The 13,050-nt window shown below is 35.3% G+C and overlaps 1 protein-coding gene across 1 annotated transcript in view; it reads right to left on the reverse strand.

The window, feature by feature from the left end:
* Window positions 1-13,050, reverse strand: part of rngtt (RNA guanylyltransferase and 5'-phosphatase) — a 102,447-nt gene that overhangs the window by 61,208 nt on the left and 28,189 nt on the right. Inside the window, exon 10 of the mRNA XM_023347884.1 lies at window positions 8,296-8,367. Within this exon, the coding sequence (XP_023203652.1) occupies window positions 8,296-8,367 (72 nt within the window). The remainder of the gene's footprint in view (window positions 1-8,295; window positions 8,368-13,050) is intronic.

Raw genomic sequence — 13,050 nt, forward strand, 5'->3', positions numbered from 1 at the left:
AAACGTCGTCCATGACAACTTTGACTTTTAATAGTTCTCACAAGTTATAAGAAAGATTCAAACTCCAAATAAAATAGATATTATTTTTTTGAATTCTTCGAAAAGAATTATAGAAAGCCAGCAACTGAAATCTTTAATACACCTCAATTTTTTTATTATTATTCCGTTACATGTTTTTAATTCCAGAGAAAATGTATTTCAAAAGAAGGCGGGCCCTTAAAAAAACAGACAAAAGCAGTAAGAGTAACATACTTTAGCTGGACAAAACAATCTGAATGAAGAAATTTTGATTGAAGCAATACTTTTTCTTTGAGAGAGTCTATGTAAAAATATATATGGTTTTAATTCCTTTTAAATATATAACTGCATCTAAAACATTTTCATCTGATTAAATTAGTTGGGTTTTTTTGCTGATTAAATACGTTATGAATAACGTATTTAAATAATAAAAGTTTTCTGAATATGGAAAAAATGTCTTTTGTTTGTGATCTGTAATGTGATTTCTTGCCCAATATTACTAATGGAAAGCAATTATGTATCATCAATCTTTCAGGAATGTTTTCACAGGAAATAAAAAATATAGCCCCACAGAAAATTAATTATCTTCAAAATGAAAAGAGGTTTAAACGTCTTACAACCAAAATTATAAAATGATGTGGAACAATAGCACTTTTACGACTATGTATTGCTATGTATTGCTAATCAATACTCACTGATGTGTATTGGCGGGTTCTGCGCTGCAAAGTGTGAATTAGTATTCTGCTCCAGCTCTGCGGTAAAAGGTCATTTCTTTTCTCGAGAGGATTATATTGACTTTAGATGGGAAGACAAAACCCAGTTTTCCTCCAGTTGGATGTGAAAAGAAATAGCTGATGATTAGCTGGAATTAGATGTTATTACAAGCCTGTAGAGCCTTGTGCTTTGCAGACATGAAGCAGGAAAAAACCCAAATAATCTCATAGAATATCAATTTAAATAAACTGATCTCTGTAGGCAGGTAGTCTGCATTTTAATAAGCATGTATATTTACTTTTTCAAATGTACAGCTCACACATATATAACAAGAAAGCAAGTCTGGATTACTGCCTAGAAATTTAGGCAATGATTTGACAATACAACCAGACACTGAGAATAGAAACGCGAGGAATCTGGAAATAAATATGCAACAATTTATAATCCACAATTTCTACTTTCTATCATTGTATCTGCTAGATGATAGACAAATGTTAGTTAAGAGATGAATTGTAACATTTTGATATATCAAGAACCATGTCTTCATGACCTTTATTTAATTTTAGACTGTTTTGACAATGTTGCTTATCAATGTACAAGTCATTTTAGAAAGTTTTCATAGAGAAATCTTTTTAATATGGAAATCATAACTTGCTTGTTTTTCCACACAAGGTGACAGCAGTAACACTACTTTCTCCTGGAGCAACAGCTGGTATCATGTCCCACACATTTAGCACCATCTGTCAGCTGTGTCATCAGGAAAGGACAAGATGTAAGTGTGGATGATTCAAGGCTTGTGTTGTCCATGCCAGCTCAAGAGGAAAACACAGCAAAGGAAAAATCTTTGTTAGGAAAACATCACTAGGGACAGAAGCTCGATTTTACTAGTCAAATCACAGAGACATCTTAATTTATCTGTTTCTTTTGTGATTCTAAAGACCGAATGTGTCTGTTTGGGAGAATATAAATATATCAGGAATTCACGTGTGGTTTCACAATCATCACTGATTTGAAAAGTACTGAGGAAGTGTTTGACAAGATTATTATTTACTATTTCTGGAAGTGTAGCAATGATTGACACAGTTAATACAAATCTACTCAGACATGCTTTCATCAGCTCTGATATTGATTCCACGCATCCCCTCTGGAAACTCGGCACTGACATACATATATGCTGTTTGAATTAGACTTTCCTTATACAAGTCATTCCCTTGCATGTTCAATGTATAGACGATCACTGCTTCATTAGCAGATGTGCCAAAACAATAAAAAAAGAGGATAAGATCACATCCAGAAACCTTCCCAATACTGTGATAGAATAAATCAAAACCTAATTTAATTAATTTATATAACAAATGTTTCCAACTAAAACAATCAATCATGTCATATTGAGGGTGTTTTCACACCTTAATCGTCTGGTAGACTAACTTACAATATTAGTTACACTTTCAGCTGGTGCGATTCACTTTCACACTGCACCGTGTCAAATGAGCTAAACCTTAAAGAAAAAACAACAACTCCTCCCCTTGCCTGTTGTGGCAATGCACCAAGATCCACTGAAGGAAACAACACAAACACCTCTGAAAAAGACACTGAGCAAAACGTCATCTCACGAACATCACGAACAAAAATGAAGTGAAGTTAGACTTTTATTTTTAAGATTACGACTGATACAAAAACAAAGAACGAGCTAGAGCTGATTTATTTTGAGACTGTTAACTTAGTTAATGGTTAGGTGGTGAACTACAGTTAAAATTATTCATAACCTTACAGATTTAAGTGAGAAGTAATCTTTTGATTTTATGAAAATGTTTCTACTGACTGAGTTGACCTTTTAAAGTAAAAGACTTGGAGCTCTTCACTAAAAAACCAAAATACCCGTGGAAGCATACTAAGAGCTGACTAGCAATTAAAACAAGAGTTTGTTTAATATAATGCTAATGAAGATGTTTCCCCATTGATTATTGAAAAGGTACAAATAATTTTTATTTAATGAAATGTAAATGTAAACTAGGCTTCTTTTACTGTGTGTTATTGTCTTTTGAGAGATGTCCATCTATTTTTTAATTAAAAACAAACTTGTTTGCTTTTTGAAAATAATTTTACACCAAAATCCAGAGGTGTGAATAATTTTGTTCTTTGCTACAAAGATGAGAATTTTCAAGAGGTTTTTCACTGGTGACTCACTGCAAAAAGGCTATTCATATTTTGCAATGAGTCACCAGTGAAATTAACAGTAAAAACTTGTAAGAAGCTTGTCAGCAAACATGAGGATTGGACTGGTATTATATCAGCAAAGAACAGTTCAGAATTTAATAAATGTAAATAAAAACATACCTTATTTTCAAAATTGATATACCCTTGTATTAATTTGAAACACTGTACCTAATCCTAAATGACATGAAGTGGACAGAACAGTCCTGTTAGTCAAATCCCAGTTAATATATTTGAAACACCATTTTTGGAGAGAGCTTGTCAAAGATAAAAAGTGAAAAAAAAAACTAGACATAAAGAAACTAAATCCATAAGAAAAAATAAAAAGAACCACAATAAGTAGCAGAACCAAAAATAAAAGCTGCTTCAGTGTGAGTTTGGGGAGGATAAAGGATTAACTGGAAAACAGCAGGGGATGAAAATAAGTGACAGTGCTGGGAATTCTGTTTTCCATATTTTTAGATAAACAGCAGACCACACTGATGACCAGAATCAACATTGGGACCAATCAACAATATGCTGCCTCCCATTAGATGTTCTTTACAAACATATGTAGTCTTTTTGACCATTCCAGGCAAACAAAAAAAAAAGTAATTACAGACTCACAGCATCTCCCAACCTGTTTTCCATTTAAAGGCAATATTTTGTGGTATTAAGACAGACTTTCAAAAATGTACTTACACAATTATTCTTCCATGGGAGAGTTTTAATGCAGATAACGGGCTTTTCTTTTTCTAGGATGATGGTTAAAATAAGCTGGGTAGAAAAAAAAGGCAGCAGTTTAAGAATTCCACTTTATCTTCCCTCTAAGTCTAAAGCACATAAATCAATAAGTGAGCACCTTTCTCCAAGGCAATAAATAAGAAGAAGCAGACAATTAATGTAAGCTTTTTTATTTTTTATGCTGGGAAAATTAAAGTCTGAACCAGACCTTGAAAACATCAACTGCCTGCAGTTTAATTCTTCCACCTTCCACCTGTGTCTGTGGGGAACAGTTGGCAGTCCTCTCCCTGGCACGTGATGACAGATTTGTGTTAAAAAAAAAGTTAAACTAGTTAGAGATTCATGAGTGAATCTAGTTACACAACCAGAGATCCTGAGGTGTGATTCTGCTTTTCTATGAGTCACTGCAGTATTGGGTAGGGCTGTCTATGTCTTAAGAGACTTTTTCTCCTTTTTGAAACAAACTCACAAATAGCTACCAGTTTCAGACGGTATAGAAATCTCTAACCGATTCTGATTTATTGCTATTCTTTGTTTACTTCAAACACCTCGTTACATCCTTAGTAAATGCAGCACATAAATAAAGGGCTGCGGCACTAATGTCATAACACCAAGACATTTACTTACATAAAAAGAAGAATGATTACCAAATCATCAGCAAAGTGTGATCTTTGCACTAAAAATAACATAATTCCTATCATAAATCTCCAAAACTGCACCCTGCTGTTAAACATCCAAATGAAATTTAAACACTGATGTCATAATAACCACCAACATGCAGACAAAAAACCTGCCCGCTAACGCTGCGGTCATTTAGCCTCGTCATGAGGAAGAAAATAGATTGTTCCACCAGAGGAGGCAATAACCTGGATATTCCTGGCAGTTACAAAAGACTCCCTCATCCATTTTCTAGACCTGTTTTACCATCTACATCTTTGGTTTGTTCAAAGCTAAAATCTTATTTACCATTTCAAGAATCAAATTATTTAGTTTCTGTAATTTGAGGGCTTGTCTCATCAGCCTAAGCGACCAACTGCTCTAGATAACTAAATTATTCTCTGTTTTTTCAAAGTTAATACTTTTGCCACCATCAAATAAGATCATTTTAACAAGACATTATTCAGATCCTGGTCTCTGTATGGCACTAAATTAGTTTTAGTGTTTTTTTTGTTGACAGCATAATCAAATCTAATCAACAATTGCTTAAAAAAAGAGAGATAAATAGTAATTCAATTTATTATTGATTTGGATGCTTAAAATCAATGTGTCAATAGAGGTGAACAGCCATATTTTCTTACAGTACCAAGAGTAAGCCCAACAAAAGACAAATAGTCAACTGGACAAATAAATGTCAAGTTGGAACTGGATGAATATTCCCCAACTTTTAAAGTTTAAATACAAAATTTCCCATTTTATGTTATACAAAAAACAGACTGGAAGAATGAAAATACCAGGAAAACTCTCGGTAAAAATCTAGAACCTATTCAGAGAAATTCAAATTTCGGTGACACGCTTGCCACCGTGAACAGCTTTAAGAAAAAGCTACGTTGTTTTTTTTATTTATTTTTTATTTTAAAGAAGTTAATTTATGGAATTATCAGAAATTAATTAAGGAAGAAGAGAAGAACAGCAGTTAGGCTGAACTTGCCCATTTACAATTTATGAATAAATTAGTGACACTCTAAAGAGTGTCACTAATAATAGGACACAATCATTTTGAATGTCAAAGTTCAGTCTGTGCCATTTCGTCTTCAATAAAATATTGTTCCAGCAGGGAATAGGAATCACTTATAGGAACTGGATTGCGTATTAGTTTTCATTACTATCAAAGGTTTATAACACAAAAAACAAGGTATGTGGTGAGAGAGAGGAAAAGTCTTTAATTTAACTGCCCAGTTCTGAGAGAAATAATGTAGCAAACCTCAGCCAGCCTTCCAAGCAGAAGTAACACGAACTGATTCCAGTAAAGCCCTCTTTAACAAATGACACCACAGTCGCTGTTGTCATGTGAACTCCTTTCTGTTCAATTGTTAATCAAGCTGATCCAATTATCTTGTCCAATTCCGCACCTAAAGCAAAATTACTTCAGCAACTTGAAAAATAATGAGGTCAATCAAAGTGTCAGCATGTGGGTGATGATCAAGTCCAAAACACCAGCTTTCAACAGCGTTTAAAAAACAATAAAAGGGAAACGTATGTAATTTTTGTTGTCTTGTCAGCTCCCCCACAGTGGGAGAGCTGACAGTGACTGACAACCTGAAAAAGTTTTTAGAAAACTATGTCTTTTAGTGTTCTAGAGATAGAACAGCAACAGAAAACATATTTGGTGTGAGAGGGTGACAATCAGGGTTAATCAGATTTCTTCAGCGGAATCGTAAATACTGGAATGGTTGACAAATAAAGTAAAGACCGCTGACATGAATAAAACTCAACTTTAAGCTGGTCAGGAACACTTTTTTCACATCAAATAAAGTCCAGGTAAAACATTTATTTACACCCTTACAGATCCTCTTCTGTTTTTGCTTTTTTGTCTTCGTTAAATGTTTCAGATCACTGTACAAATGCTAATATTAGACACATGTGAAAGAGCTTGGCCCCTTGGCCCCTTTTCAATCAAATTTTAATCCAGAATTCAAAGAAACTACCAAATCATTATTTTGTAGTTTCTTTATTAGGTGGACTTGCTGGTATGATTTGGCTCACTGCCCTAAATGAAACATAACCAAAGTGAGTTTGAGCTCAAGATCATAAACAGACACAGGGTAGACATCCTCCTTTGGTACAAAGCAAACTTTCTTGTTCCATCAATTTTATGTTTTCCACCTCCTGAAGCAGACAAGCAGTCTCATAACATCAAACTATCACCAAATAACTTGACTGTATGTAATCAGGAAAGTTCTATTTATGTGATTTCTTGATTCTGTAGGTGTTGCAATAATAATGTCTGTGGTTGTTGATGAAATCGAACCAAAAATATGTGGCAAAACAAAGTTAATTAGTTATTTATGAAAGGAAGGATATTTGCACAAAGAGCCCTGATGGTTTGGATATTTTTTTCTCCTTCAATGAATAAAAATATTTATTTCTAAATTTTTTGATGCTAGAATTTTGCTCGATAGTCTGAATCATTTAAAAATAACTTTAAAAAGTCTAATTTAAATCAACAAGGGTGCGAATACTTTTACCAAGCACTGTAAAATCACTGAGTGCAGTGAATGAATGCATTCATATCCAGAAGCAAACCATCAGCCAGCTTTTAAAGGAAGCAAAGAGTCATTTTAGGGCAGGAGTCAAACTGGTGTCGTCTTCCTCCAGCTGCATTACTCACCTCTCTCAGGACCGGCCCAGAGTGCCGAGACACAGCCAAACAGATAATGGTTAAGGCCAATAATGGCAAGCAAGAATCAATATAACACCGCTTTACTGATGGCTCGGTGGGAGTCCCATGGAAATGCTAACCCCTTCACCATCCTGCAGCCATTCCTCTCACCACTGGAGCTTTCATTGAGCCGATTTGCTCATGCGATTCCTCGGATCGATAGAGAAAAAAGGAGACGACGGCAAAACATGATGGCTACCTCCTTCACTCTTTATCTTGAGGTGTTCATTGAGTTCTCTGAAAAGAGGATTGCAAAGGTTTGCCAAGGTCACAATGCGAGCTCAGTTAGTTGACTGACTGCCTTTTTGACATAAGTGGGAACCAGCCTGAATTTACAGTTCAGGAGACTGAGGACAATTAACCAGTGATTTGGTTTGTTCTCAAGCTGCTAAAATTGTGCAGCTGGAAGTAATAGAAGAGTAGAAACCATTTTAAATTAAAGGAGTGTTTGTTATGCATAAGTCACTTACATTATGGAACGAATAATTGTATTTCAAGTCAAACACTGATGATTCTGACATGCAAAAAAATGTCAAACTTATTTCAGATGAATACTAAAAAGATTTTGATGATAAATTTTCATAATGGTTTAAGCACAGTTCTTCCACAGTACCGAGGAAAAGTCTGACTTAAATTGCAAATGCTAATTTTTTCCGCATTCTGTGACGTTACAGTGATAACCTTCAATGCATTTTATTGTAGTTTTCATGTAATGGACCAACTAATAAAAACCAAAACAAACAACTGACAAAATGTGGTGAGTACCTGCATCCAGCTCCCATTAGTGAATACTTTGTAAAACCAACTTTTGCTTTAATTGCAGCTTAATAACAATTACAGCTTGTTGTAACGTAAAAAAAATTACAGCAGTATTAATATTTTTGCAAGGAGGTCTCTCTGTGTGTGAGAACAGCATAGTTATGCTATCCACCTCATGCTGCAGATTAAGAAAGCTACCGTCTCTAAACAAATACTTAGAGCATGGCTGCTGCACTGCCTGCTGGATGGGAATTTAATTCTTCAGGATTAATTTATGTCTCTTCTTGACAAACTGATGAAACCCATGATGCAATAATTCCACATTTCACAAGCTTTTAACTGCTGACGACAAACCCAAAAGAGCATGAGCTCCTCTGTTTTAAAAGGGGAATGAGGCAATTAAACAGTTCCCTCCAAAGTGGTCTAACACTTTAACCTTGAAAATTTTCAGGGCTAGGAGGTTACTCTGAAAAGCCCGCTGTACTCACATTGAATTTGATGATGTCATATATCAAGTAGCGAGGGACTGGCTGACCATTCACCTTGTCGATGATCATCTCCTGTGGAAATAAGGATAAAGGGTAGAGTCATGATTCAAATTCCTCAAAATAACATTATATAATAGAAAGGAATCTTCGAACTGTGAGCAATTTTATTGTCACAACACTGTGAAAGTCCTATTGACTCAAGTTCTGCAGGATGAGACGCTGGAATATGAGCGCTCCCCGGAGGACGGACATTCAGGGAAGGGGAGGCCTGCAGCAACGTCAAGGAAAAGACTAGTGGGGGAGGTGTGTGTGTGTGCGTGCATGCATGGTTAAAACTGAGGTAAGAGTCTGGTGAAGAAGACCATGACGCAGAAATAGACCGCTCATTTATTATACAAAGCTCTCAAGCTGAGGTCAGGTGCGGCAGTGCTGCAGGACACTCAGTCAAGATGAGTTTTGAGGAAAATGTTACACAACTGAGTGACAAAAAAAACTAACTGTCATCACTGCTGAGCAAACGTAAGAGGAAGAAGGACTGCAGGCCTTAATCAACCAGTAGTCAATGTAGAGAGCTATACTCTCATGTAATATTGAAGATAAACAGTATTCCTGTACTTTAAATGAAGGGAAAACACCTATTAGTTATAAAGTTCAAAAGTTGGTGATATCATGAAAAGTTAGCAGCAACGTTTAGTCAGAAGAATAAAATCCAAGGCCATATGCATAAAATTTTAAATCAGAAGTGGAGAAATTTTCTCTGATAACAAAAAATGTCAATTGCTCAAAATGTGTCTTCTGTCTTTTTTGAAAGGCTTCAGGAAGAGATTTATTATCTAGCTTCACTATGTTGATGATCAGTATCAGAAAGATTAGTATATTGGTTAATCTGTATAAAAACAGCTCTGATAATATAATGTTACATTTAAACAATAATTTGAGACACTGTGGATGCACGAAGGTATTCTATAATCAGACCATTCAGATTTAGGAATTAACAGATCGACGGGTTTTCAGATCGGAACATAAAATGAAAGAAGAACTTTGGCTTCTTATTCCCAGTAAAGTAATGAGCTGTTTCTTTTTTTTTTTTTTTTTTTTTTTTTTTATTAGAGCCAAAACATACATAAACATCTCTCTATGGATACATATTGATCAATACACTCAGTACATTTACACAAAAATAGAAATTCCAAAATTACAATCCAGCAGTTTCAGCCTTTTTTTTTTTTTTCCAACAGAAAAGAAAATTAAACAAAAAAAAAAAAAAAAAAAAAAAAAAAACCCGACCCCCCCCCCCCCTTCCCATCTCAGCTCAAAGTCAACCTGATGGAAAATAAAATAAAAAATATACTCATCAGATATGACTACCCATACTTATAACCAACACAAAATTCAGCAGCAGGCACCTTCAATTGGGCAAAACTTCCAAGTTTGAAATATAGGAAAGAAAGCATTGCCATTTTTGGTAAAACTTCTGTGTAGACCCTCGAAGGGTATGTTTGATTTTCTCAAACTTCAAAAAGAACATCATATCTTTAACCCAGAGGGATATTGAGGGACATTTATCAGACTTCCAGTGTAACAGTAAAGTACGTCTAGCCAATAAAGATGTGAAAGCAACAATCTCCATTTGAGCAGAACTTAGCACTAAGGTAGGGTTGAGGATACCAAATATGGCAACAAATGGACAAGGTTGCAAATTTACTTTCAGAACAGAAGACATAATTGTGAAGTAATTAGACCAAAAATTATATAATTTGGGACAAAGAAAGAACATGTGGCCAAGATTGCATGGAGAGCCTTTGCATTTATCACATATATCCACTACATCCGGGTAAATCTGAGAAAGCCTAGATTTAGAGAAATGAATCCTGTGTACAACTTTAAATTGAATCAAACTAAGACGAGCACAAGATGAGGAAGATCGAATTCTGTCAATGGCGTCATCCCAAATATCTTGGGTCAGCTGGATTCCCAACTCTTTATCCCATGCATTTCTAATTTTGACAAAAGAATCAACCCTTAGATTTAAAATAAAACGATAAATCTTTGAAATCATACCTTTCTGAAGTGGATTATATGCAATAATCTGTTCCCAGGGCTGTTCAGGGGGTATAGAAGGAAAATTTGGGAAACATTTAGAGGCAAAATTCCGAATTTGTAAATAACGAAATAAATGCGTACCAGGTAAATTGTATCTGGAAGATAAATTTGTAAAGCTATCAAATACTCCTGATGTATATAGGTCTCTTATTTGTTTTAAACCCCTATCATACCAAACTGAAAATGATGGGTCAGAAAGAGATGGAGGAAACAAATGGTTGTTAGTCAAGGGGCATAAAGATGAGGCACCAACAAACTTAAAACGCTTTCTAAATTGAAACCAGATTTTCAGTGTATTAAGAACAACTTGATTATTAGTGAATAAAGAGGGTTTTATAGGTAATGAAGAAAAAATTAGACCAGACAATGAAGACCCAGCACACGAAGATAGTTCCAATTTGCACCAAGGAGAACTGGAGGATTTTAACCAATAACTAATTTTTTGTATGTGCGCAGACCAATAATATGATTGAAAATCAGGCAATGAAAGTCCACCACTGAGTTTACATTTTTGCAATAATGTTTTACGAACTCGAGGAGGTTTCCCATTCCAAATAAACCCACCAATCAACCTATCCAAAGAATCAAAAAAGATTTTTGGGATAAAAAGAGGAATAGACTGAAATAGAAAAAGAAATTTAGGTAAGACATTCATCTTGACAACATTAATCCTTCCCAAAAGAGAGAGAGGAAGATTACGCCAACTCTGGAAATCAGACGCAGTCTTTGTAATAAGAGGCGAAAAGTTAGCAGAAGCAAGGCCAGATAAAGAACGTGTCACATTTATACCAAGATATTTAAATCCTGTGAGACTGAGTTTGAATGGAAAGTCAGAGTGTTGAATATCACAGGCAGTAGTGTTTATGGGAAAGCATTCACTCTTTTCCAAATTCAATTTGTAGCCTGAAAAGGAACTGAAATTATTTAAGATATGCAAGACAGTGGGGACAGAGATAGCGGGATTAGATACATAAAGCAACAGATCATCTGCATATAAGGACAATTTATATTCTGTCCCATTCCGAAAAATCCCTCTAAATGAGGGAGAGGCGCGCAATGCGATAGACAAAGGCTCAATTGCAATAATAAAGAGCAAAGGCGACAACGGACAGCCTTGACGTGTACCACGCCCAAGAGAGAAATAATCTGAGTATATATCATTAGTATGGACACTGGCTTTGGGAGATGCATAAAGGAGACGAATCCAAGAAACAAATGTATCACCGAATCCGAACTTCTTCAAAACCACAAACAAGTATTCCCACTCCACCCTGTCAAATGCTTTTTCAGCGTCCAGGGAAATGACCATTTCGGGCATATCAGAAGAATGCTTTGAATAGATGACATTAAAAAGGGTGCGCACATTAAAAAATAATTGACGCCCCTTGACAAAGCCATTTTGCTCTTCAGATATAACCAAAGGGAGGGCCCTCTCCAAACGAGAAGCAACCAACTTGGCTAGCACTTTTACATCTGCATTTAACAAGGACAATGGTCTGTAAGAACCACATAAAGTTGGGTCCTTGTCCTTTTTGTGAAGTAAAACTATAGTAGCCTGTGTTAATGTTGGAGGTAAAGTCTTGCGTTCTAAAGATTCGTTAAACATAGCCAATAATAGTGGTGCCAATTTTTCTATGAACTTTTTATAAAATTCGATGGGAAACCCATCAGGGCCAGGGGCTTTGTTTGACTGCAGCGCTTTTATTGAATTAATTACTTCCACAAGGCTGAGTGAAGAATCCATGCTCCTGGCAGTATCCATATCAATAGCAGGAATGGAAAGACTTTGAAAAAATTCTTCCATTTTATTATTATCTGTGGGAAATTCTGATGAATATAAAGAAGCGTAAAATGATTTAAAAGTATCATTAATTTCGGTGGGGTCGGTTGTAATTACCTGTCGAGTATTTTGAATACTAGGTATTATACGAGAGTTGACCTGACGCCGTAACTGATGTGCCAATAAACGACCAGCTTTGTCGCCGTATTCATAATATGAACTTTTACTGTGTAAAAGTAAGCGTTCAGCTTCATTGGTAGAAATTAGATCAATCTCTGATTGAACACCCATACGCTCTTTAAATAATTCTGGTGAGGGACTTATGGCATATCTTTGATCAAGTTTAGCAATGGCTATTGCCAATTCAGTAAGCCTCGAGTTATGTCTTTTATTAGACAGAGATGTGTAGTAAATTATTTGTCCTCTAAGATAGGACTTAAGTGTTTCCCATAACAGTGAATGAGAAGTGGAATCATTCTTATTAAACACCAGAAACTCATCAATTGCATTAGAAATAAAGTCACAAAATTCTTCATCTGCCAGTAAAAGAGAATTAAACCGCCACAGCGGTCGACTACGTTTATAAGAAGTCAACTGAATATCTAATAATAAAGGAGCATGGTCTGATATCATTATACTCAAATAATCAGAGAAAACTACACATGAATTGAGAGCTTGGTCAATAAAAAAATAATCAATTCTGGAATAAGAGTGGTGCACCTTGGAAAAGAAAGAAAATTTTTTACTGGTTGGGTTTTGGGATCTCCATGGGTCAATAAGACCGCTCTGCCTCATGAAATCAGAGAATGCTTGAGCCATTAAAGATTTAGTTAATTTACGGGGATTAGATCGGTCTAGCTCTGGATCAATGA

The sequence above is a fragment of the Xiphophorus maculatus genome, chromosome 15 (genome assembly GCF_002775205.1).
Source record: "Xiphophorus maculatus strain JP 163 A chromosome 15, X_maculatus-5.0-male, whole genome shotgun sequence".
NCBI lineage: Eukaryota > Metazoa > Chordata > Actinopteri > Cyprinodontiformes > Poeciliidae > Xiphophorus > Xiphophorus maculatus.